This window comes from Cherax quadricarinatus, unplaced genomic scaffold (genome assembly GCF_038502225.1).
Source record: "Cherax quadricarinatus isolate ZL_2023a unplaced genomic scaffold, ASM3850222v1 Contig491, whole genome shotgun sequence".
NCBI classification, from domain to species: Eukaryota; Metazoa; Arthropoda; class Malacostraca; order Decapoda; family Parastacidae; genus Cherax; species Cherax quadricarinatus.
The window spans coordinates 15,001-42,554 of NW_027195517.1; the positions used below are offsets into that span (position 1 = coordinate 15,001).

At 47.4% G+C, this 27,554-nt stretch overlaps 1 protein-coding gene across 1 annotated transcript in view; it reads right to left on the bottom strand.

The window, feature by feature from the left end:
• Nucleotides 1-27,554, bottom strand: part of LOC128701043 (myosin-IIIb-like) — a 106,454-nt gene that overhangs the window by 3,060 nt on the left and 75,840 nt on the right. The window contains exons 24-30 of the mRNA XM_070080470.1: nucleotides 26,317-26,871; nucleotides 25,603-25,715; nucleotides 25,047-25,271; nucleotides 23,054-23,203; nucleotides 12,804-12,895; nucleotides 11,740-11,820; nucleotides 9,813-9,974 (exon numbers count right to left, since the gene is read on the bottom strand). Coding sequence (XP_069936571.1) covers nucleotides 9,813-9,974; nucleotides 11,740-11,820; nucleotides 12,804-12,895; nucleotides 23,054-23,203; nucleotides 25,047-25,271; nucleotides 25,603-25,715; nucleotides 26,317-26,871 — 1,378 coding nt within the window. The remainder of the gene's footprint in view (nucleotides 1-9,812; nucleotides 9,975-11,739; nucleotides 11,821-12,803; nucleotides 12,896-23,053; nucleotides 23,204-25,046; nucleotides 25,272-25,602; nucleotides 25,716-26,316; nucleotides 26,872-27,554) is intronic.

The window sequence follows — 27,554 nt, forward strand, 5'->3', positions numbered from 1 at the left end:
TAGTGGGTTGTTGTAGTGTGTTGTTGTAGTGGGTTGTTGTAGTGTGTTGTTGTAGTGTGTTGTTGTAGTGTGTTGTTGTAGTGGGTTGTTGTAGTGTGTTGTTGTAGTGGGTTGTTGTAGTGGGTTGTTGTAGTGTGTTGTTGTAGTGGGTTGTTGTAGTGTGTTGTTGTAGTGGGTTGTTGTAGTGTGTTGTTGTAGTGGGTTGTTGTAGTGTGTTGTTGTAGTGGGTTGTTGTAGTGGGTTGTTGTAGTGGGTTGTTGTAGTTAGTTGTTGTAGTGGGTTGTTGTAGTGGGTTGTTGTAGTGGGTTAGTTGTAGTGTGTTGTTGTAGTGGGTTAGTTGTAGTGGGTTGTTGTAGTGGGTTGTTGTAGTGGGTTGTTGTAGTGGGTTAGTTGTAGTGTGTTGTTGTAGTGGGTTAGTTGTAGTGGGTTGTTGTAGTGGGTTAGTTGTAGTGGGTTGTTGTAGTGGGTTGTTGTAGTGGGTTGTTGTAGTGGGTTAGTTGTGGGTTGTTGTAGTGGGTTGTTGTAGTGGGTTGTTGTAGTGGGTTGTTGTAGTGGGTTGTTGTAGTGGGTTGTTGTAGTGGGTTGTTGTAGTGGGTTGTTGTAGTGGGTTGTTGTAGTGGGTTGTTGTAGTGGGTTGTTGTAGTGGGTTGTTGTAGTGGGTTAGTTGTAGTGGGTTGTTGTAGTGTGTTGTTGTAGTAGGTTGTTGTAGTGGGTTGTTGTAGTGGGTTGTTGTAGTGGGTTGTTGTAGTGGGTTGTTGTAGTGGGTTGTTGTAGTGGGTTGTTGTAGTGGGTTGTTGTAGTGGGTTGTTGTAGTGGGTTGTTGTAGTGGGTTGTTGTAGTGGGTTGTTGTAGTGGGTTGTTGTAGTGGGTTGTTGTAGTGGGTTGTTGTAGTGGGTTGTTGTAGTGGGTTGTTGTAGTGTGTTGTTGTAGTGGGTTGTTGTAGTGGGTTAGTTGTAGTGTGTTGTTGTAGTGGGTTAGTTGTAGTGTGTTGTTGTAGTGGGTTGTTGTAGTGGGTTAGTTGTAGTGGGTTGTTGTAGTGGGTTAGTTGTAGTGGGTTGTTGTAGTGGGTTGTTGTAGTGGGTTGTTGTAGTGGGTTAGTTGTGGGTTGTTGTAGTGGGTTGTTGTAGTGGGTTAGTTGTAGTGTGTTGTTGTAGTGGGTTAGTTGTAGTGGGTTGTTGTAGTGGGTTGTTGTAGTGGGTTAGTTGTAGTGGGTTGTTGTAGTGGGTTGTTGTAGTGGGTTGTTGTAGTGGGTTGTTGTAGTGGGTTGTTGTAGTGGGTTGTTGTAGTGGGTTGTTGTAGTGGGTTGTTGTAGTGGGTTGTTGTAGTGGGTTAGTTGTAGTGGGTTGTTGTAGTGGGTTGTTGTAGTGGGTTAGTTGTAGTGTGTTGTTGTAGTGGGTTAGTTGTAGTGGGTTGTTGTAGTGGGTTGTTGTAGTGGGTTAGTTGTAGTGGGTTAGTTGTAGTGGGTTGTTGTAGTGGGTTGTTGTAGTGGGTTAGTTGTAGTGGGTTGTTGTAGTGGGTTGTTGTAGTGGGTTGTTGTAGTGGGTTGTTGTAGTGGGTTAGTTGTAGTGGGTTGTTGTAGTGGGTTGTTGTAGTGGGTTAGTTGTAGTGGGTTGTTGTAGTGGGTTAGTTGTGGGTTGTTGTAATGGGTTGTTGTAGTGGGTTAGTTGTGGGTTGTTGTAGTGGGTTAGTTATGGCTTGTTGTAGTGGGTTAGTTGTGGGTTGTTGTAGTGGGTTAGTTGTGGGTTGTTGTAGTGGGTTAGTTATGGCTTGTTGTAGTGGGTTAGTTGTGGGTTGTTGTAGTGGGTTAGTTGTAGTGTGTTGTTGTAGTGGGTTAGTTGTAGTGTGTTGTTGTAGTGGGTTAGTTGTAGTGTGTTGTTGTAGTGGGTTAGTTGTAGTGGGTTGTTGTAGTGGGTTAGTTGTAGTGGGTTGTTGTAGTGGGTTAGTTGTAGTGGGTTGTTGTAGTGGGTTAGTTGTAGTGGGTTGTTGTAGTGGGTTAGTTGTAGTGGGTTGTTGTAGTGGGTTAGTTGTAGTGGGTTGTTGTAGTGGGTTGTTGTAGTGGGTTAGTTGTGGGTTGTTGTAGTGGGTTGTTGTAGTGGGTTAGTTGTAGTGGGTTGTTGTAGTGGGTTAGTTGTAGTGTGTTGTTGTAGTGGGTTGTCGTAGTGGGTTGTTGTAGTGGGTTGTTGTAGTGGGATAGTTGTAGTGGGTTGTTGTAGTGGGTTAGTTGTGGGTTGTTGTAGTGGGTTAGTTGTAGTGGGTTGTTGTAGTGGGTTGTCGTAGTGGGTTAGTTGTAGTGGGTTGTTGTAGTGGGTTAGTTGTAGTGGGTTGTTGTAGTGGGTTAGTTGTAGTGGGTTGTTGTACTGGGTTAGTTGTAGTGGGATAGTTGTAGTGGGTTGTTGTAGTGGGTTGTTGTAGTGGGTTAGTTGTAGTGGGTTGTTGTAGTGGGTTGTTGTAGTGGGTTAGTTGTAGTGGGATAGTTGTAGTGGGTTGTTGTAGTGGGTTGTTGTAGTGGGTTAGTTGTAGTGGGTTGTTGTAGTGGGTTGTTGTAGTGGGTTAGTTGTAGTGGGATAGTTGTAGTGGGTTGTTGTAGTGGGTTGTTGTAGTGGGTTAGTTGTAGTGGGTTGTTTTAGTGGGTTGTTGTAGTGGGTTAGTTGTAGTGGGATAGTTGTAGTGGGTTGTTGTAGTGGGTTGTTGTAGTGGGTTAGTTGTAGTGGGTTGTTGTAGTGGGTTGTCGTAGTGGGTTAGTTGTAGTGGGTTGTTGTAGTGGGTTGTCGTAGTGGATTAGTTGTAGTGGGTTGTTGTAGTGGGTTGTTGTAGTGGGTTAGTTGTAGTGGGATAGTTGTAGTGGGTTGTTGTAGTGGGTTGTTGTAGTGGGTTAGTTGTAGTGGGATAGTTGTAGTGGGTTGTTGTAGTGGGTTGTTGTAGTGGGTTAGTTGTAGTGGGATAGTTGTAGTGGGTTGTTGTAGTGGGTTGTTGTAGTGGGTTGTTGTAGTGGGTTAGTTGTAGTGGGTTGTTGTAGTGGGTTGTCGTAGTGGGATAGTTGTAGTGGGTTGTTGTAGTGGGTTGTCGTAGTGGGTTAGTTGTAGTGGGTTGTTGTAGTGGGATAGTTGTAGTGGGTTGTTGTAGTGGGTTAGTTGTAGTGGGTTGTTGTAGTGGGTTGTCGTAGTGGGTTGTTGTAGTGGGTTAGTTGTAGTGGGTTGTTGTAGTGGGTTGCCGTAGTGGGTTGTTGTAGTGGGTTAGTTGTAGTGGGTTGTTGTAGTGGGTTGTTGTAGTGGGTTAGTTGTAGTGGGTTGTTGTAGTGGGTTGTTGTAGTGGGTTAGTTATGGCTTGTTGTAGTGGGTTAGTTGTGGGTTGTTGTAGTGGGTTAGTTATGGCTTGTTGTAGTGGGTTAGTTATGGCTTGTTGTAGTGGGTTAGTTGTAGTGGGTTAGTTGTAGTGGGTTAGTTGTAGTGGGTTGTTGTAGTGGGTTAGTTATGGCTTGTTGTAGTGGGTTAGTTGTGGGTTGTTGTAGTGGGTTAGTTATGGCTTGTTGTAGTGGGTTAGTTATGGCTTGTTGTAGTGGGTTAGTTGTAGTGGGTTAGTTGTAGTGGGTTAGTTGTAGTGGGTTGTTGTAGTGGGTTGTCGTAGTGGGTTGTTGTAGTGGGTTAGTTGTAGTGGGTTGTTGTAGTGGGTTGTTGTAGTGGGTTAGTTGTAGTGGGTTGTTGTAGTGGGTTAGTTGTAGTGGGTTGTTGTAGTGGGTTGTTGTAGTGGGTTGTTGTAGTGGGTTAGTTGTGGGTTGTTGTAGTGGGTTGTCGTAGTGGGTTGTTGTAGTGGGTTAGTTGTGGGTTGTTGTAATGGGTTGTTGTAGTGGGTTAGTTGTGGGTTGTTGTAGTGGGTTAGTTGTGGGTTGTTGTAGTGGGTTGTTGTAGTGTGTTGTTGTAGTGGGTTAGTTGTGGGTTGTTGTAATGGGTTGTTGTAGTGGGTTAGTTGTGGGTTGTTGTAGTGGGTTAGTTATGGCTTGTTGTAGTGGGTTAGTTGTAGTGTGTTGTTGTAGTGGGTTAGTTGTAGTGGGTTGTTGTAGTGGGTTATTTGTAGTGGGTTGTTGTAGTGGGTTAGTTGTAGTGGGTTGTTGTAGTGGGTTAGTTGTAGTGGGTTGTTGTAGTGGGTTAGTTGTAGTGGGTTGTTGTAGTGGGTTGTTGTAGTGGGTTAGTTGTGGGTTGTTGTAGTGGGTTGTTGTAGTGGGTTAGTTGTAGTGGGTTGTTGTAGTGGGTTAGTTGTAGTGTGTTGTTGTAGTGGGTTGTCGTAGTGGGTTGTTGTAGTGGGTTGTTGTAGTGGGATAGTTGTAGTGGGTTGTTGTAGTGGGTTAGTTGTGGGTTGTTGTAGTGGGTTAGTTGTAGTGGGTTGTTGTAGTGGGTTGTCGTAGTGGGTTAGTTGTAGTGGGTTGTTGTAGTGGGATAGTTGTAGTGGGTTGTTGTAGTGGGTTAGTTGTAGTGGGTTGTTGTAGTGGGTTAGTTGTAGTGGGTTGTTGTAGTGGGTTAGTTGTAGTGGGTTGTTGTAGTGGGTTAGTTGTAGTGGGATAGTTGTAGTGGGTTGTTGTAGTGGGTTGTTGTAGTGGGTTAGTTGTAGTGGGATAGTTGTAGTGGGTTGTTGTAGTGGGTTGTTGTAGTGGGTTAGTTGTAGTGGGATAGTTGTAGTGGGTTGTTGTAGTGGGTTGTTGTAGTGGGTTGTCGTAGTGGGTTAGTTGTAGTGGGTTGTTGTAGTGGGTTGTTGTAGTGGGTTAGTTGTAGTGGGATAGTTGTAGTGGGTTGTTGTAGTGGGTTGTTGTAGTGGGTTAGTTGTAGTGGGATAGTTGTAGTGGGTTGTTGTAGTGGGTTGTTGTAGTGGGTTAGTTGTAGTGGGTTGTTGTAGTGGGTTGTCGTAGTGGGATAGTTGTAGTGGGTTGTTGTAGTGGGTTGTCGTAGTGGGTTAGTTGTAGTGGGTTGTTGTAGTGGGATAGTTGTAGTGGGTTGTTGTAGTGGGTCAGTTGTAGTGGGTTGTTGTAGTGGGTTAGTTGTAGTGGGTTGTTGTAGTGGGTTGTCGTAGTGGGTTGTTGTAGTGGGTTAGTTGTAGTGGGTTGTTGTAGTGGGTTGTTGTAGTGGGTTAGTTGTAGTGGGTTGTTGTAGTGGGTTGTTGTAGTGGGTTAGTTATGGCTTGTTGTAGTGGGTTAGTTGTGGGTTGTTGTAGTGGGTTAGTTATGGCTTGTTGTAGTGGGTTAGTTATGGTTTGTTGTAGTGGGTTAGTTGTAGTGGGTTAGTTGTAGTGGGTTAGTTGTAGTGGGTTGTTGTAGTGGGTTAGTTATGGCTTGTTGTAGTAGGTTAGTTGTGGGTTGTTGTAGTGGGTTAGTTGTAGTGGGTTAGTTGTAGTGGGTTAGTTGTAGTGGGTTGTTGTAGTGGGTTGTCGTAGTGGGTTGTTGTAGTGGGTTAGTTGTAGTGGGTTGTTGTAGTGGGTTGTTGTAGTGGGTTAGTTGTAGTGGGTTGTTGTAGTGGGTTAGTTGTAGTGGGTTGTTGTAGTGGGTTAGTTATGACTTGTTGTAGTAGGTTAGTTGTGGGTTGTTGTAGTGGGTTAGTTATGGCTTGTTGTAGTGGGTTAGTTGTAGTGGGTTGTTGTAGTGGGTTAGTTGTAGTGGGTTGTTGTAGTGGGTTAGTTGTAGTGGGTTGTTGTAGTGGGTTAGTTGTAGTGGGTTAGTTGTAGTGGGTTGTTGTAGTGGGTTAGTTGTAGTGGGTTGTTGTAGTGGGTTAGTTGTAGTGGGTTGTTGTAGTGGGTTAGTTGTAGTGGGTTAGTTGTAGTGGGTTGTTGTAGTGGGATAGTTGTAGTGGGTTGTTGTAGTGGGTTGTTGTAGTGGGTTAGTTGTAGTGTGTTGTTGTAGTGGGTTAGTTGTAGTGGGTTGTTGTAGTGGGTTGTTGTAGTGGGTTGTTGTAGTGGGTTAGTTGTAGTGGGTTGTTGTAGTGGGTTAGTTGTAGTGGGTTGTTGTAGTGGGTTAGTTGTAGTGTGTTGTTGTAGTGGGTTAGTTGTAGTGGGTTGTTGTAGTGGGTTAGTTGTAGTGGGTTGTTGTAGTGGGTTAGTTGTAGTGTGTTGTTGTAGTGGGTTAGTTGTAGTGGGTTAGTTGTAGTGGGTTAGTTGTAGTGGGTTGTTGTAGTGGGATAGTTGTAGTGGGTTGTTGTAGTGGGTTAGTTGTAGTGGGTTGTTGTAGTGGGTTGTTGTAGTGGGTTAGTTGTAGTGGGTTGTTGTAGTGGGTTAGTTGTAGTGGGTTGTTGTAGTGGGATAGTTGTAGTGGGTTGTTGTAGTGGGTTAGTTGTAGTGGGTTGTTGTAGTGGGTTAGTTGTAGTGTGTTGTTGTAGTGGGTTAGTTGTAGTGTGTTGTTGTAGTGGGTTAGTTGTAGTGGGTTGTTGTAGTGGGTTAGTTGTAGTGTGTTGTTGTAGTGGGTTAGTTGTAGTGTGTTGTTGTAGTGGGTTAGTTGTAGTGTGTTGTTGTAGTGGGTTGTTGTAGTGGGTTGTTGTAGTGGGTTAGTTGTAGTGGGTTGTTGTAGTGGGTTAGTTGTAGTGGGTTGTTGTAGTGGGTTAGTTGTAGTGGGTTGTTGTAGTGGGTTAGTTGTAGTGTGTTGTTGTAGTGGGTTAGTTGTAGTGTGTTGTTGTAGTGGGTTAGTTGTAGTGGGTTGTTGTAGTGTGTTGTTGTAGTGGGTTAGTTGTAGTGGGTTGTTGTAGTGGGATAGTTGTAGTGGGTTGTTGTAGTGGGTTGTTGTAGTGGGTTGTTGTAGTGGGTTAGTTGTAGTGTGTTGTTGTAGTGGGTTAGTTGTAGTGGGTTGTTGTAGTGGGTTAGTTGTAGTGTGTTGTTGTAGTGGGTTAGTTGTAGTGGGTTGTTGTAGTGGGTTAGTTGTAGTGGGTTGTTGTAGTGGGTTGTTGTAGTGGGTTGTTGTAGTGGGTTAGTTGTAGTGGGTTGTTGTAGTGGGTTAGTTGTGGGTTGTTGTAGTGGGTTAGTTGTAGTGGGTTAGTTGTAGTGGGTTGTTGTAGTGGGTTAGTTGTAGTGGGTTAGTTGTAGTGGGTTGTTGTAGTGGGTTGTTGTAGTGGGTTGTTGTAGTGGGTTGTTGTAGTGGGTTAGTTGTAGTGTGTTGTTGTAGTGGGTTGTTGTAGTGGGTTGTTGTAGTGGGTTAGTTGTAGTGTGTTGTTGTAGTGGGTTGTTGTAGTGGGTTGTTGTAGTGGGTTAGTTGTAGTGGGTTGTTGTAGTGGGTTAGTTGTAGTGGGTTGTTGTAGTGGGTTAGTTGTAGTGTGTTGTTGTAGTGGGTTAGTTGTAGTGGGTTGTTGTAGTGGGTTAGTTGTAGTGGGTTGTTGTAGTGGGTTAGTTGTAGTGGGTTGTTGTAGTGGGTTGTTGTAGTGTGTTGTTGTAGTGGGTTAGTTGTAGTGGGTTGTTGTAGTGGGTTGTTGTAGTGGGTTAGTTGTAGTGTGTTGTTGTAGTGGGTTAGTTGTAGTGGGTTGTTGTAGTGGGTTGTTGTAGTGGGTTGTTGTAGTGGGTTAGTTGTAGTGGGTTGTTGTAGTGGGTTAGTTGTAGTGGGTTGTTGTAGTGGGTTAGTTGTAGTGTGTTGTTGTAGTGGGTTAGTTGTAGTGGGTTGTTGTAGTGGGTTAGTTGTAGTGGGTTGTTGTAGTGGGTTAGTTGTAGTGGGTTGTTGTAGTGGGTTGTTGTAGTGTGTTGTTGTAGTGGGTTAGTTGTAGTGGGTTGTTGTAGTGGGTTGTTGTAGTGGGTTAGTTGTAGTGTGTTGTTGTAGTGGGTTAGTTGTAGTGGGTTGTTGTAGTGGGTTGTTGTAGTGGGTTGTTGTAGTGGGTTAGTTGTAGTGGGTTAGTTGTAGTGTGTTGTTGTAGTGGGTTAGTTGTAGTGGGATAGTTGTAGTGGGTTGTTGTAGTGGGTTGTTGTAGTGGGTTGTTGTAGTGGGTTAGTTGTAGTGGGTTGTTGTAGTGGGTTAGTTGAAGTGGGATAGTTGTAGTGGGTTGTTGTAGTGGGTTGTTGTAGTGGGTTGTTGTAGTGGGTTGTTGTAGTGGGTTGTTGTAGTGGGTTAGTTGTAGTGGGTTGTTGTAGTGGGTTGTTGTAGTGGGTTGTTGTAGTGGGTTGTTGTAGTGGGTTGTTGTAGTGGGTTAGTTGTAGTGGGTTGTTGTAGTGGGTTGTTGTAGTGGGTTGTTGTAGTGTGTTGTTGTAGTGGGTTAGTTGTAGTGGGTTGTTGTAGTGGGTTGTTGTAGTGGGTTAGTTGTAGTGTGTTGTTGTAGTGGGTTAGTTGTAGTGGGATAGTTGTAGTGGGTTGTTGTAGTGGGTTGTTGTAGTGGGTTGTTGTAGTGGGTTAGTTGTAGTGTGTTGTTGTAGTGGGTTAGTTGTAGTGGGATAGTTGTAGTGGGTTGTTGTAGTGGGTTGTTGTAGTGGGTTGTTGTAGTGGGTTAGTTGTAGTGGGTTGTTGTAGTGGGTTGTTGTAGTGGGTTAGTTGTGGGTTGTTGTAGTGGGTTGTTGTAGTGGGTTAGTTGTGGGTTGTTGTAGTGGGTTAGTTATAGTGTGTTGTTGTAGTGGGTTAGTTGTTGTGGGTTGTTGTAGTGGGTTGTTGTAGTGGGTTAGTTGTGGGTTGTTGTAGTGGGTTAGTTATAGTGTGTTGTTGTAGTGGGTTAGTTGTTGTGGGTTGTTGTAGTGGGTTGTTGTAGTGGGTTAGTTGTGGGTTGTTGTAGTGGGTTAGTTGTGGGTTGTTGTAGTGGGTTAGTTATAGTGTGTTGTTGTAGTGGGTTAGTTGTGGGTTGTTGTAGTGGGTTAGTTGTAGAGTGTTGTTGTAGTGGGTTAGTTGTTGTGGGTTGTTGTAGTGGGTTGTTGTAGTGGGTTAGTTGTGGGTTGTTGTAGTGGGTTAGTTGTGGCTTGTTGTAGTGGGTTAGTTATGGCTTGTTGTAGTGGGTTAGTTGTTGGTTGTTGTAGTGGATTAGTTGTGGGTTGTTGTAGTGGGTTAGTTGTGGGTTGTTGTAGTGGATTAGTTATGGCTTGTTGTAGTGGGTTAGTTATGGCTTGTTGTAGTAGGTTAGTTATGGCTTGTTGTAGTGGGTTAGTTATAGTGTGTTGTTGTAGTGGGTTAGTTGTGGGTTGTTGTAATGGGTTAGTTGTGGCTTGTTGTAGTGGGTTAGTTATGGCTTGTTGTAGTGGGTTAGTTGTGGGTTGTTGTAGTGGGCTAGTTATGGGTTGTTCTAGTGGGTTAGTTATGGCTTGCAGTGGGTTAGTTATGGCTTGTTTTAGTGGGTTAGTTATGGATTGTTGTAGTGGGTTAGTTGTGGCTTGTTGTAGTGGGTTAGTTATGGCTTGTTGTAGTGGGTTAGTTGTGGGTTGTTGTAGTGGGTTAGTTATGGCTTGTTGTAGTGGGTTAGTTATGGCTTGTAGTGGATTAGTTATGGCTTGTTGTAGTGGGTTAGTTATGGCTTGTTGTAGTGGGTTAGTTGTGGGTTGTTGTAGTGGGTTAGTTATGGCTTGTTGTAGTGGGTTAGTTATGGCTTGTTGTAGTGGGTTAGTTATGGCTTGTTGTAGTGGGTTGTTGTAGTGGGTTAGTTGTGGGTTGTTGTAGTGGGTTAGTTATGGCTTGTTGTAGTGGATTAGTTGTGGGTTGTTGTAATGGGTTAGTTGTGGGTTGTTGTAGTGGGTTAGTTATGGCTTGTTGTAGTGGGTTAGTTATGGCTTGTTGTAGTGGGTTGTTGTAATGGGTTAGTTGTGGGTTGTTGTAGTGGGTTAGTTATGGTTTGTTGTGGGTTGTTGTAGTGGGTTACTTGTGACTGTAACCCTGGCTACAAAATACAGACCTGGTCTCAGTAGGCAGGACCACAGGACCACTGGGAACACCTGGCGCTCTCCTCCTCTGGTTCTGCTCTACAGCCTCTAACTTGTCGGTCTTATGGGGGATCAGTCCCTTCTGTGGATCGTCCTGGCCTGGTCCATCCTTCTTGCTAGCCACGTCTGTCCCTCTGTGGGAGAGGAATAGGAAGAATAGGAGGCTGATTGAGCTAGTAAAGCAGGTTTTGTGATAGGGTTACATCACTAGTAGTTTAAAGTTAGCACTAGCCAGTACTAGCCAATGCTTGTTATACTAGCAGTACTAGCCACTGCTAGTCACACTTACGGTACCAGCCATTGCTAGTCATACTAACAGCCACTGCTAGTCACACTAACGGTACCAGCCATGGCTAGTCATACTAACAGCCACTGCTAGCCACGCTAACAGTACTAGACACTGCTAGTCACACTAACGGTACTAGCCACTTCTAGTCATACTGCCAGCCACTGCTAGCTACACTAACAACACTGCTAGCCACACTAACAACACTGCTAGCCACACTAACAACACTGCTAGCCACACTAACAACACTGCTAGCTACACTAACAACACTGCTAGCCACACGAACAACACTGCTAGCTACACTAACAACACTACTAGCCACACTAACAACACTACTAGCCACACTAACAACACTGCTAGCTACACTAACAACACTGCTAGCCACACGAACAAAACTGCTAGCCACACTAACAACACTCCTAGCCACACTAACAACACTGCTAGCCACACTAACAACACTGCTAGCCACACTAACAACAATACTAGCCACACTAACAACACTGCTAGCCACACTAACAACACTTCCAGGCACTTCTAGCCACACTAACAACACTGCTAGCCACACTAATAACACTGCTAGCCACACTAACAACACTTCCAGGCACTACTAGCCACACTAACAACACTGCTGGCCACACTAACACTGCTAGCCACGCTAACAACACTGCTAGCCACACTAACAACACTTCCAGCCACTACTAGCCAAACTAACAACACTGCTGGCCACACTAACAACACTTCTAGCCACACTGATAACTCTACTAGCCACACTAACAACACTACTAGCCACACTAACACTGCTAACCACACTAACAACACTGCTAGCCACACTAACAATATTGCTAGCCACACTTACTACACTGCTACCCACACTAACAACACTGCTAGCCACACTAACAACACTGCTAGCCACACTAACAACACTGCTAGCCACACTAACAACACTGCTAGTCACACAAACAACACTACTAGCCACAGTAACAACACTGCTAGCCACACTAACAACACTGCTAGCCACACTAACAACACTGCTAGCCACACTAACAACACTGTTAGCCACACTAACAACACTGCTAGCCACACTAACAACACTGCTAGCCACACTAGCAACACTACTAGCCACACTAACAACACTGCTAGCCACACTAATAACACTGCTAGCCACACTAACAACACTTCCAGGCACTACTAGCCACACTAACAACACTACTAGCCACACTAACAACACTTCTAGCCACTCTGATAACACTACTAGCCACACTAACAACACTGCTAGCCACACTAATAACACTGCTAGCCACACTAACAACACTTCCAGCCACTACTAGCCACACTAACAACACTGCTGGCCACACTAACACTGCTAGCCACGCTAACAACACTGCTAGCCACACTAACAACACTTCCAGCCACTACTAGCCACACTAACAACACTGCTGGCCACACTAACACTGCTAGCCACGCTAACAACACTGCTAGCCACACTAACAACACTTCCAGCCACTACTAGCCACACTAACAACACTGCTAGCCACACTAGCAACACTGCTAGCCACACTAACAACACTTCAAGCCAGTGCTAGCCACTACTAGCCAGCCTGGGATCAACTAACCTGTGTCTAGTAGTTCTGTGTTGTATTTTCTTGGCCAAGGGAGCATCCCAGGGAGTGTCTGGACTCAACTCTGGCGATGGACTGGCCAAGACGATACAAAGTTAAATCTCCCTCCAAAGCACTTCAGAATTAGGGAGGAATGTGGAGAAATAGGGAGGAATACCGAGGGAGAGAAATAGGGAGAAATAGGGAGAAGTTGGGAGGAATGTGGAGGAATGGGGAGGTTGGTTAGGGACAATTTCTCAGGTCTAATTGGTTAGTTAATGTGTTTATAGTCTGATGTACCAGTCACCACAACTACCACTACCACTACCACTACCACAACTACCACTACCACAACTACCACTACCACAACTACCACTACCACAACTACAACTACCACTACCACAACTACCACTACCATAACCACAACTACCACTACTGCAACTACCACTACCACAACTACAACTACCACAACTACCACTACCACAACTACCACTACCACAACTACCACTACCACAACTACCACTACCACTACCATAACTACCACTACCACAACTACCACTACCACAACTACCACTACCACAACTACAACAATTACCACTACCACAACTACAACAATTACCACTACCACAACTACCACTACCACAACTACCACTACCACTACCACAACTACCACAACCACAACTACCACTACCACTACCACAACTACCACAACCACAACTACCACTACCACTACCACAACTACCACTACCACAACTACCACTACCACTACCACAACTACCACTACCACAACTACCACTACCACAACTACCACTACCCCAACTACTACTACCACAACTACCACTACCACTACCACAATTACCACTACCACAACTACCACTATCACAACTACCACTACCACAACTACCACTACCACAACTACCACTGCCACAACTACCACTACCACACCTACCACTACCACAATTACCACTACCACAACTACCACTATCACAACTACCACTACCACAACTACCACATCTACCACTACCACAACTACCACTACCACAACTAAGACTACCACATCTACCACAACTACTACCCACCTTCTCATGTCGTCTTGTAGAAAGTCGTAGTAGTCTGACACATCGTTATCAATGGAAGTTATCTTGATAACTGGTCGAGAAGCACCACCAACCTGTAGGTGATAACCTGGTGATAACTAGGTGATAACTAGGTGATAACCTGGTGAAAACTTGGTGATAACTTGGTGATAACTTGGTGATAACTAGGTGATAACCTGGTGATAACTTGGTGATAACTTGGTGATAACTTGGTGATAACCTGGTGATAACTTGGTGATAACTTGGTGATAACTTGGTGATAACCTGGTGATAACTAGGTGATAACCTGGTGATAACTTGGTGATAACCTGGTGATAACCTGGTGATAACCTGGTGATAACTAGGTGATAACCTGGTGATAACTAGGTGATAACCTGGTGATAACCTGGTGATAACCTGGTGATAACCTGGTGATAACCTGGTGATAACTAGGTGATAACCTGGTCATAACCTGGTGATAACCTGGTGATAACCTGATGATAACCTGGTGATAACCTGGTGATAACCTGGTGATAACCTGATGATAACCTGGTGATAACCTGGTAATAACTAGGTGATAACCTGGTGATAACCTGGTGATAACCTGGTGATAACCTGGTGATAACTAGGTGATAACCTGGTGATAACTAGGTGATAACCTGGTGATAACCTGGTGATAACTAGGTGATAACCTGGTGATAACTAGGTGATAACCTGGTGATAACCTGGTGATAACCTGGTGATAACCTGGTGATAACTAGGTGATAACCTGGTGATAACTAGGTGATAACCTGGTGATAACCTGGTGATAACTAGGTGATAACCTGGTGATAACCTGGTGATAACCTGGTGATAACTAGGTGATAACCTGGTCATAACCTGGTGATAACCTGGTGATAACCTGATGATAACCTGGTGATAACCTGGTGATAACCTGGTGATAACCTGATGATAACCTGGTGATAACCTGGTAATAACTAGGTGATAACCTGGTGATAACCTGGTGATAACCTGGTGATAACCTGGTGATAACTAGGTGATAACCTGGTGATAACCTGGTGATAACTAGGTGATAACCTGGTGATAACCTGGTGATAACCTGGTGATAACCTGGTGATAACTAGGTGATAACCTGGTGATAACCTGGTGATAACTAGGTGATAACCTGGTGATAACTTGGTGATAACCTGGTGATAACCCATTGATAACCTGGTGATAACCTGGTGATAACTAGGTGATAACCTGGTGATAACCTGGTGATAACTAGGTGATAACCTGGTGATAACCTGGTGATAACCTGGTGATAACCTGGTGATAACCTAGTGATAACCTGGTGATAACTAGGTGATAACCTGGTGATAACTTGGTGATAACTTGGTGATAACCTGGTGATAACTAGGTGATAACCTGGTGATAACCTGGTGATAACTAGGTGATAACCTGGTGATAACCTGGTGATAACCTGGTGATAACCTGGTGATAACCTAGTGATAACCTGGTGATAACTAGGTGATAACCTGGTGATAACTTGGTGATAACTTGGTGATAACCTGGTGATAACTAGGTGATAACCTGGTGATAACCTGGTGATAACCTGGTGATAACTTGGTGATAACCTGGTGATAACCTGGTGATAACTAGGTGATAACCTGGTGATAACCTGGTGATAACTTGGTGATAACCTGGTGATAACTAGGTGATAACTTGGTGATAGCCTGGTGATAACCTGGTGATAACCTGGTGATAACTAGGTGATAACCTGGTGATAACCTGGTGATAACTTGGTGATAACCTGGTGATAACTAGGTGATAACTTGGTGATAACCTGGTAATAACCTGGTGATAACCTGGTGATAACTAGGTGATAACTTGGTGATAACTTGGTGATAACCTGGTGATAACCTGGTGATAACTTGGTGATAACCTGGTGATAACCTGGTGATAACTAGGTGATAACCTGGTGATAACCTGGTGATAACTTGGTGATAACCTGGTGATAACTTGGTGATAACCTGGTGATAACCTGGTGATAACTAGGTGATAACCTGGTGATAACCTGGTGATAACTTGGTGATAACCTGGTGATAACTTGGTGATAACTTGGTGATAACCTGGTGATAACCTGGTGATAACTAGGTGATAACTAGGCGATAACCTGGTGATGACTTGGTGATAACTAGGTGATAACTAGTGATAACCTGGTGATAACTTGGTGATAACCTGGTGATAACTAGGTGATAACCTGGTGATAACTAGGTGATAACCTGGTGATAACTAGGTGATAACTTGGTGATAACCTGGTGATAACTTCGTGATAACCTGGTGATAACTAGGTGATAACTTGGTGATAACTAGGTGAAAACCTGGTGATAACTAGGTGATAACCTGGTGATGACTAGGTGATAACTAGGTGATAACCTGGTGATAACGTGGTGATAACCTGGTGATAACTAGTTGATAACTTGGTGATAACCTGGTGATAACTTGGTGATAACTAGGTGATAACCTGGTGATATCCTGGCGATAACTAGGTGATAACTTGGTGATAACCTGGTGATAACTTGGTGATAACCTGGTGATAACGTGGTGATAACTAGGTGATAACTTGGTGATAACCTGGTGATAACTTGGTGATAACCTGGTGATAACTTGGTGATAACTAGGTGATGATTTGGTGATAACCTGGTGATAACTTGGTGATAACCTGGTGATAACTTGGTGATAAATAGGTGATAACCTGGTGATAACTTGGTGTTAACCTGGTGATAACCTGGTGATAACTAGGTGATAACTTGGTGATAACCTGGTGATAACTAGGTTATAACCTGGTGATAACTAGGTGATAACTAGGTGATAACCTGGTGATAACCTGGAGATAACTAGGTGATAACCTGGTGATAACTAGATGATAACTAGGTGATAACCTGGTGATAACTAGGTGATAACCTGGTGATAACCTTTTGATAACTAGGTGATAACCTGGTAATAACTAGGTGATACCCTGGTGATAACTAGGTGATAACCTGGTGATAACTAGGTGATAACCTGGTGATAACCTGGTGATAACTAGGTGATAACTATGTGATAACCTGATGATAACTTGGTGATAACTAGGTGATAACTTGGTGATAACTAGATGATAACCTGGTGATAACTTGGTGATAACATGGTGATAACCTGGTGATAACTAGGTGATAACATGGTGATACCCTGGTGATAACTTGGTGATAACTAGGTGATAACCTGGTGATAACTTGGTAATAACTAGGTGATAACATGGAGATAACTAGGTGATAACCTGGTGATAACTTGGTGATAACCTGGTGATAACCTGGTGATAACTAGGTGATAACTAGGTGATAACCTGTTGATAACTAGGTGATAACCTGGTGATAACTTGGTGATAACTTGGTGATAACCTGGTGATAACTTTGTGATAACCTGGTGATAACCTGGTGATAACTAGGTGATAACTTGGTGATAACCTGGTGATAACTTGGTGATAACCTGGTGATAACCTGCTGATAACTAGGTGATAACTTGGTGATAACCTGGTGATAACTTGGTGATAACCTGGTGATAACTTTGTGATAAATAGGTGATAACCTGGTGATAACTTGGTGATAACCTGGTGATAAGCTGGTGATAACTAGGTGATAACTTGGTGATAACCTTGTGATAACTAGGTGATAACATGGTGATAACTAGGTGATAACTAGGTGATAACCTGGTGATAACCTGGTGATAACTAGGTGATAACCTGGTGATAACTAGGTGATAACTAGGTTATAACCTGGTGATAACTAGGTGATAACCTGGTGATAACCTGGTGATAACTAGGTGATAACCTGGTGATAACCTGGTGATAACTAGTTGATAACCTGGTGATAACTAGGTGATAACCTGGTGATAACTAGGTGATAACCTGGTGATAACCTGGTGATAACTAGGTGATAACTAGGTGATAACCTGGTGATAACTTGGTGATAACTAGGCGATAACCTGGTGATAACTAGGTGATAACCTGGTGATAACTTGGTGATAACTAGGTGATAACTTGGTGATAACTTGGTGATAACTAGGTGATAACTAGGTGATAACCTGGTGATAACCTGATGATAACTTGGTGATAACTAGGTGATAACCTGGAGATAACTAGCTGATAACCTGGTGATACCTTGGTGATAACCTGGTGATAAGCTGGTGATAACTAGGTGATAACTAGGAGATAACCTGGTGATAACTAGGTGATAACCTGGTGATAACTTAGTGATAACTAGGTGATAACCTGGTGATAACCTGGTGATAACCTGGTGATAACATGGTTATAACCTGGTGATAACCTGGTGATAACTTGGTGATAACATGGTGATAACCTGGTGATAACCTGGTGATAACTTGGTGATAACATGGTGATAAGCTGGTGATAACATGGTGATAACCTGTTGATAACCTGGTGATAACTAGGTGATAACCTGGTGATAACCTGGTGATAACCTGGTGATAACCTGGTGATAACCTGGTGATAACCTGGTGATAACCTGGTGATAATAACCTGGTGATAACCTGGTGATAACCTGGTGATAACCTGGTGATAACCTGGTGATAACCTGGTGATAACTAGGTGATAACCTGGTGATAACCTGGTGATAACCTGGTGTGATGTAGTTAAGCTGGGCTGGTGAGGTCACCTCGCCTTGGCAAATGTCTGTCAGACACACGCCTTTCCGGCTTATGTATCAGCGCTTTTGTTCGCCACTGGCGTCAGGTCCAGGCGTCAGGTCGTACACGTGGCGTCAGGTCCAGGCGTCAGGTCGTACACGTGGTGTCAGGTCCAGGCGTCAGGTCATACATGTGGTGTCAGGTCCAGGCGTCAGGTCGTACACGTGTTGTCAGGTCCAGGCGTCAGGTCGTACACGTGGCGTCAGGTCCAGGCGTCAGGTCGTACACGTGGTGTCAGATCCAGGCGTCAGGTCGTACACGTGGCGTCAGGTCCAGGCGTCAGGTCGTACACGTGGTGTCAGATCCAGGCGTCAGGTCGTACACGTGGCGTCAGATCCAGGCATCAGGTCGTACATGTGGCGTCAGATCCAGGCGTCAGGTCGTACACGTGGCGTCAGATCCAGGCGTCAGGTCGTACACGTGGCGTCAGGTCCAGGCGTCAGGTCGTACACGTGGTGTCAGATCCAGGCGTCAGGTCCTACAAGTGGCGTCAGATCCAGGCGTCAGGTCGTACACATGGTGTCAGATCCAGGCGTCAGGTCGTACACGTAGTGTCAGATCCAGGCGTCAGGTCGTACACATGGTGTCAGATCCAGGCGTCAGGTTGTACACGTGGTGTCAGATCCAGGCGTCATGTCGTACACGTGGTGTCAGATCCAGGCGTCAGGTCGTACACGTGGTGTCAGATCCAGGCGTCAGGTCGTACACGTGGTGTCAGATCCAGGCATCAGGTCGTACACGTGGTGTCAGATCCAGGTGTCAGGTCGTACACGTGGCGTCAGATCCAGGCGTCAGGTCGTACACGTGGCGTCAGGTCCAGGCGTCAGGTCGTACACGTGGTGTCAGATCCAGGCGTCAGGTCCTACAAGTGGCGTCAGATCCAGGCGTCAGGTCGTACACATGGTGTCAGATCCAGGCGTCAGGTCGTACACGTAGTGTCAGATCCAGGCGTCAGGTCGTACACATGGTGTCAGATCCAGGCGTCAGGTCGTACACGTGGTGTCAGATCCAGGCGTCAGGTCGTACACGTGGTGTCAGAACCAGGCGTCAGGTCGTACACGTGGTGTCAGATCCAGACCTCAGGTCGTACACGTGGTGTCAGATTCAGGTGTCAGGTCGTACACGTGGTGTCAGATCCAGGCGTCAGGTCGTACACGTGGCGCCAGATCCAGGCGTCAGGTCGTACACGTGGTTGTGGGGGGTGCTTGGACCACCATATAAGCCCAAGGAACAGCTGAGCAGAGAGATTCGGGCAGAGCTCTGGCCTGGGTGCAGAACTCTGGCCTGGGTGCAGAGCTCTGGCCTGGGAGCAGAGCTCTGGCCTGGGAGCAGAGCTCTGGCCTGGGTGCAGAGCTCCGAGCAGAGAGACTTTGAGCGGAGCTGCTCCTGGAGTGCAGAGCTCGGGAGAAGGCTGCTGAAGTCTCTGGAGGAGACTGTTGGAGACACTGGGCAGAGTACTGGCTTAGAGCAGTACTCTGTGGTGAACTGTCCTCTGAACTATATCGTAAGTTATATTCTGTGTTTGAGTAGAGTAGTAGTCACCAGTGACCTCACATTACCGACCTCCGCTAATCATCTCTCCTACCTACCTCCACCGCGCGTCACCTACCTCCGCTAATCATCTCTCCTACCTACCTCCACCGCGCGTCACCTACCTCCGCTAATCATCTCTCCTACCTACCTCCACCGCGCGTCACCTACCTCCGCTAATCATCTCTCCTACCTACCTCCACCGCGCGTCACCTACCTCCGCTAATCATCTCTCCTACCTACCTCCACCGCGCGTCACCTACCTCCGCTAATCATCTCTCCTACCTACCTCCACCGCGCGTCACCTACCTCCGCTAATCATCTCTCCTACCTACCTCCACCGTGCGTCACCTACCTCCGCTAATCATCTCTCCTACCTACCTCCACCGCGCGTCACCTACCTCCGCTAATCATCTCTCCTACCTACCTCCACTAATCATCTCTCCTACCTACCTCCACCGCACGTCACCTACCTCCGCTAATCATCTCTCCTACCTACCTCCACCGCGCGTCACCTACCTCCGCTAATCATCTCTCCTACCTACCTCCACCGCGCGTCACCTACCTCCGCTAATCATCTCTCCTACCTACCTCCACCGTGCGTCACCTACCTCCGCTAATCATCTCTCCTACCTACCTCCACCGCGCGTCACCTACCTCCGCTAATCATCTCTCCTACCTACCTCCACCGCGCGTCACCTACCTCCGCTAATCATCTCTCCTACCTACCTCCACCGCGCGTCACCTACCTCCGCTAATCATCTCTCCTACCTACCTCCACCGCGCGTCACCTACCTCCGCTAATCATCTCTCCTACCTACCTCCACCGTGCGTCACCTACCTCCGCTAATCATCTCTCCTACCTACCTCCACCGCGCGTCACCTACCTCCGCTAATCATCTCTCCTACCTACCTCCACCGCGCGTCACCTACCTCCGCTAATCATCTCTCCTACCTACCTCCACCGCGCGTCACCTACCTCCGCTAATCATCTCTCCTACCTACCTCCACCGCGCGTCACCTACCTCCGCTAATCATCTCTCCTACCTACCTCCACCGCGCGTCACCTACCTCCGCTAATCATCTCTCCTACCTACCTCCACCGCGCGTCACCTACCTCCGCTAATCATCTCTCCTACCTACCTCCACCGCGCGTCACCTACCTCCGCTAATCATCTCTCCTACCTACCTCCACCGTGCGTCACCTACCTCCGCTAATCATCTCTCCTACCTACCTCCACCGCGCGTCACCTACCTCCGCTAATCATCTCTCCTACCTACCTCCACCGCGCGTCACCTACCTCCGCTAATCATCTCTCCTACCTACCTCCACCGCGCGTCACCTACCTCCGCTAATCATCTCTCCTACCTACCTCCACCGCGCGTCACCTACCTCCGCTAATCATCTCTCCTACCTACCTCCACCGTGCGTCACCTACCTCCGCTAATCATCTCTCCTACCTACCTCCACCGCGCGTCACCTACCTCCGCTAATCATCTCTCCTACCTACCTCCACCGCGCGTCACCTACCTCCGCTAATCATCTCTCCTACCTACCTCCACCGTGCGTCACCTACCTCCGCTAATCATCTCTCCTACCTACCTCCACCGCGCGTCACCTACCTCCGCTAATCATCTCTCCTACCTACCTCCACCGCGCGTCACCTACCTCCGCTAATCATCTCTCCTACCTACCTCCACCGCGCGTCACCTACCTCCGCTAATCATCTCTCCTACCTACCTCCACCGCGCGTCACCTACCTCCGCTAATCATCTCTCCTACCTACCTCCACCGTGCGTCACCTACCTCCGCTAATCATCTCTCCTACCTACCTCCACCGCGCGTCACCTACCTCTGCTAATCATCTCTCCTACCTACCTCCACCGCGCGTCACCTACCTCCGCTAATCATCTCTCCTACCTACCTCCACCGTGCGTCACCTACCTCCGCTAATCATCTCTCCTACCTACCTCCACCGCGCGTCACCTACCTCCGCTAATCATCTCTCCTACCTACCTCCACCGTGCGTCACCTACCTCCGCTAATCATCTCTCCTACCTACCTCCACCGCGCGTCACCTACCTCCGCTAATCATCTCTCCTACCTACCTCCACCGTGCGTCACCTACCTCCGCTAATCATCTCTCCTACCACCTCACCTCTCCTGCCTATCCCCTGCCTATACTCCCATATTCCAAGATTATGCTTACGTTCCAGTACCTCCCTACATGACACTGGTGATCACTGAAGAATTATCACAGACACAGGTACCATCACACAGGTACCATCATACAGGTACCGTCACACAGGTACCATCACATTGGTATCACACAGGTACCATCACACAGGTACCATCACAGACACAGGTACCATCACACAGTTCTCATCACACAGGTACCATCACACAGGTACCATCACAAGAAGAGGTACCATCACACTGGTACCGTCACTAACACAGGTACCATCACACAGTTCTCATCACACAGGTACCATCACACAGGTACCATCACAAGCACAGGTACCATCACAAGCACAGGTACCATCACACAGATACCATCACAGACACAGGTACCATCATACACAGGTACCATCATACACAGGTACCATCATACACAGGTACCATCATACACAGGTACCATCATACACAGGTACCATCATACACAGGTACCATCATACACAGGTACCATCATACACAGGTACCATCACACAGGTACCATCACAGACACAGGTACCACACAGTTCTCATCACACAGGTACCATCACAAGCACAGGTACCATCACACTGGTACCATCACTGACACAGGTACCATCACAAGCACAGGTACCATCACAAGCACAGGTACCATCACACAGGTACCATCACACAGGTACCATCACAGACACAGGTACCATCACAGACACAGGTACCAACACAGACACAGGTACCATCGCAAGCACAGGTACCATTACACAGGTACCATCACACAGGCATCATCACACAGGTACCATCACATTGGTATCATCACACAGGTACCATCATAGACACAGGTACCATCACACAGTTCTCATCACACAGGTACCATCACACAGGTACCATCACAAGCACAGGCACCATCACACTGGTACCATCACTGACACAGGTACCATCACAAGCACAGGTACCATCACACAGGTACCATCACACAGGTACCATCACAGACACAGGTACCATCACAGACACAGATACCAACACAGTCACAGTTACCATCGCAAGCACAGGTACCATTACACAGGTACCATCACACAGGTATCATCACACAGGTACCATCACATTGGTATCATCACACAGGTACCATCACAGACACAGGTACCATCACAGACACAGGTCCCATCACAGACACAGGTACCAACACAGACACAGGCACCATCGCAAGCACAGGTACCATTACACAGGTACCATCACACAGGTATCATCACACAGGTACCACCATAGACACAGGTACCAACACAGACACAGGTACCATCACAGACACATGTACCATCACAGGCACAGGTACCAACTCAGACACAGGTACCAACACAGACACAGGTACCATCACAGACACAGGTACCAACACAGACACAGGTACCATCGCAAGCACAGGTGCCATTACACAGGTACCATCACACAGGTATCATCACACAGGTACCATCACCCTGGTATCATCACACAGGTACCATCACAGACACAGGTACCATCGCAAGCACAGGTACCATTACACAGGTACCATCACACAGGTATCATCTCACATGTACCACCACAGACACAGGTACCAACACAGACACAGGTACCATCACAGACACATGTACCATCACAGGCACAGGTACCAACTCAGACACAGGTACCAACACAGGTACCAACACAGACACAGGTGCCATCACAGACACAGGTACCAACACAGACACAGGCACCATCACAGACACAGGTACCAACACAAACACAGGTACCAACACAGACACAGGTACCAACACAGACACAGGTACCAACACTCACAGGTACTTACCTTCTTCCTGTCTTCCTTAAGGACGTTAGGTACGACATCAAAGCCAGTAGGTCTCTGGTAGGTGCTAGGTGCTTCACCTACTTCTTCCAGGCGGACACCTGCCTTGTGACGACGTAGGTACTTGTGGCTCTCCTGATTATTCATGTGTACCTACAAAACACGTACATGTTTGTGCACATGGCTTAAATAGGTATATGTACATGGGTACATGAGTCGTGTGGGCATGGGTTGTGTGTACATAAGCCAATGGGATAAACACTCCAGCACTGGGTTAAACAAACCTCCCCTGGGTTAAACAAACAACCCCTGGGTTAAACAAGCCACCCGTGGGTTACTCACCCCCTGGGTTACTCACCCCCTGGGTTACTCACCCCCTGGGTTACTCACCCCCTGGGTTACTCACCCCTGGGTTACTCACCCCCTGGATTACTCACTCCCTGGGTTACTCACCCCCTGGGTTACTCACCCCCTGGGTTACTCACCCCTAGGTTACTCACCTCTAGATTACTCACCCCTTGGTTACTCACTCATGGGTTACCCACCCCTGAGTTACTCACCCCCAGGGTTACTCACCCCTGGGTTACTCACCCTTGGGTTACTCATCCCTGGATTACTCACCCCTAGGTTACTCACCCCTGGGTTACTCACCCCTGGGTTACCCACCCCTGGGTTACTCACCCCCTAGGTTTCTCACCCATGGGTTACTCACCCCCTGGGTTGCTCACTCCCTGGGTTACTCACCCCCTGGGTTACTCACCCCTGGGTTACTCACCCCTGGATTATTCACCCCTAGTTTACTCACCCCTGGGTTACTCACCCCCTGGGTTACTCACCCCTGGGTTACTCACCCCTGGATTATTCACCCCTAGGTTACTCACCCCTAGGTTACTCACCTCTAGGTTACTCACCCCTGGGTTACTCACCCCTGGGTTACTCACCCCCTGGGTTACTCACCCCCTTGGTTACTCACCCCTGGATTACTCACCCCTAGGTTACTCACCCCTGGGTTACTCACCCCCCTGGGTTACTCACCCCCTGGGTTACTCACCCCTGAGTTACTCACCCCTGGATTACTCACCCCTAGGTTACTCACCCCTGGGTTACCCACCCCTGGGTTACTCACCCCCTGGATTACTCACCCCCTGGGTTACTCATCCCCTGGGTTACTCACCCCTGGATTACTCACCCCCTGGGTTACTCACCCCCTGGGTTACTCACCCCTGGGTTACTCACCCCCTGGATTACTCACCCCCTGGGTTACTCATCCCCTGGATTACTCACCCCATGGGTTACTCACCCCCTGGATTACTCACCCCCTGGGTTACTCACCCCCTGGGTTACCCACCCCTGGGTTACTCACCCCCTGGGTTACTCACCCCCTGGGTTACTCACCCCCTGGATTACTCACCCCCTGGGTTACTCACCCCCTGGGTACTCACCCCCTGGGTTACTCACCCCCTGGGTTACCCACCCCTGGGTTACCCACCCCTGGGTTACTCACCCCCTGGGTTACTCACCCCCTGGGTTACTCACCCCCTGGATTACTCACCCCCTGGGTTACTCACCCCCTGGGTTACTCACCCCCTGGGTTACTCACCCCCTGGGTTACTCACCCCCTGGGTTACTCACCCCCTGGGTTACTCACCCCTGGGTTACTCACCCCCTGGGTTACTCACCCCCTGGGTTACTCACCCCCTGGGTTACTCACCCCTGGGTTACTCACCCCCTGGGTTACTCACCCCCTGGGTTACCCACCCCTGGGTTACTCACCCCCGGGGTTACTCACCCCCTGGGTTACTCACCCCCGGGGTTACTCACCCCCGGGGTTACTCACCCCCTGGGTTACTCACCCCCTGGGTTACTCACCCCCGGGGTTACTCACCCCCTGGGTTACTCACCCCCTGGGTTACCCACCCCTGGGTTACTCACCCCCGGGGTTACTCACCCCCTGGGTTACTCACCCCCTGGGTTACTCACCCCCTGGGTTACTCACCCCCTGGGCAAACATAATGAGACTGGTCATCCTCTTGGTACATGAATGTTGTCCTAATTCCTGGTACAAATCCTTATTCTTATCCTTCCCTTCTTCTTTGTTATCCTTGTTATCCTGCTCCTTGTTATTCTCCTTGTTCTTCTCTCTCTGTTCTCTCTTCTTCTTGTGTCGACCCCAGAACTTCTGGATAACGAGAGCCGCTTCCTGAGCTGTCAGTCCCTCGGCCTGTCAGCGAAATATTGATTCGTTATACACACACACACACATACATATAGCCTCTCCTGACTTAGCGACGTACTCGTTTACCGACGCCTCGGACTTACGATAGGCTCTCTGACCAGTATAATGTATATCACAGCTGATTTCCTCTATTCTGTTTGTTACAATATACAGTACACTACTGTATAACCATTTAAAAATACACCCACTAACCCACTGCCATTATAGTATGCCCTTCGTTTAGCGACGAATTCGTTTAACGACGTTGTCTTAGGAATGGGATTCTGTAGTTAAGTGAGGAGAGGCTGTATATGAAAGGCCTATAGTACTCTCTCACCTCCAAGGCCTTGGATGCCTCCTCAGGATCGTCCATGTGCTTCTCCACCAGCTTCCTCAGTCTCTCCTCCAAGACTGGTCCCCACTCCTGCCTCACTCGGTACCCGCGGAAATCTGTCCCAATCGTTAAAATAATCGTAATTATAGCAATAATTGTAATAGTAATTGTTAAAATAATCAAAGTTATAGCAATAATTGTTAAAATAATCTTTGAGGTGGATAAACTTTGAGGTAGATTAAGTGCAGGTGTGTTTATCTACGCCTACATTAATTAGTAGACAGGCATCCAGTAGACATGTATTTCTAACAGACAGGTGGGTAGACAAATAGGTAGGCAGGTAGAGAAGTAGGCAAGTGGACAAATAGGAAGATATGTAGACAAATAGTTAGGTTGACAAGTAGGTAGATAGGTAGACAAGTAGGTAGGTACAAAGGTAGGTACATAGGTAAATAGGCAAAAATTAGGTTTCTACTACAATGTCGGGTTTCTAATACTATCTAAGATGTCTAATCTTAACTTGGGGCTTCTAAAGTCACTTAGAGAGGGCCCAGGGATTCGAGTCTTCAAAGAAGATACTCTAAACCAGTACGGGTGGTGGTTCTAGGGCTGCTGGTTGAGGGTGACTTAAGCATGATCGTAAAGTCTTACGTGTACGATTGTAAAGTCTTACGAGAACGATCGTAAAGTCTTACGACTACGATCGTTAGGGCTTACGAGCTTGGATGATGCAAGCGGCTTCCTCCTCCGTCAGTTCCCCGTCTCTCAGGGCCTCTCCGATGGTTGTGGGACCATCGTCAGGTGCGTCGTGCAAGGCTGAGCGTTCTTCGGTCTTTCTTGTGGCCTGAGGCGTCACTGTCTCAGCTGGAGAGGTCTTGGGGCTTTCAGTCGACTCTGGAGGCTTCTCGGGGCTATCAGACGACTCTGGAGGCTTCTCGGGGCTATCAGACGACTCTGGAGGCTTCTCGGGGCTATCAGACGACTCTGGAGGCTTCTCGGGGCTATCAGACGACTCTGGAGGCTTCTCGGGGCTATCAGACGACTCTGGAGGCTTCTTGGGGCTTTCAGTCGACTCTGGAGACTTCTCGGGGCTATCAGACGACTCTGGAGGCTTCTCGGGGCTATCAGACGACTCTGGAGGCTTCTCGGGGCTTTCAGACGACTCTGGAGGCTTCTCGGGGCTTTTATCTTCCTCCTGGGAGCTTTTATCCTCAACATCTACTGAAGATTGAGCTCCTAAAGCCCCCATCATCTTAGCTTTCATCCACTGACCTATGGGAAGTGACTCAATGCTCAGGGTAAGTCCTTAAATTTGTCTGCTAGAACCTCTCTTGGAACCCCTCCTAGAACCCCTCCTAGAACCCTTCCTAGAACCACTCCTAGAACCCCTCCTAGAACCTCTCATAGAACCCCTCCTAGAACCCCTCCTACAATCTCCCCTAGAACCCCTCCTAGAACCCTTCCTAGAACCCCTCCTAGAACCTCTCCTAGAACCCCTCCTAGAACCCCTCCTAGAACATCTCCTAGAACCCTTCCTAGAACCTCTCCTAGAACCTCTCCTAGAACCCCTCCTAGAACCTCTCCTAGAACCTCTCCTAGAACCCCTCCTAGAACCCCTCCTAGAACCTCCCCTAGAACCCCTCCTAGAACCTCTTCTAGAACCCTTCCTAGAGCCCCTCCTAGAACCTCTCCTAGAACCCCTCCTAGAAACCCTCCTAGAACATCTCCTAGAACCCTTCCTAGAACTTCTCCTAGAACCTCTCCTAGAACTCCTCCTAGAACCTCTCCTAGAACCCCTCCTTGAACCCCTCCTAGAATCTCTCCTACAACCCTTCCTAGAACCCCTCCTAGAACCCCTCTTAGACCTCTCCTAGAACCTTTCCTAGAACCCCTCCTAGAACCCCTCCTAGAACCCTTCCTAGAACCCCTCCTAGAACCCCTCCTAGAACCTCTTC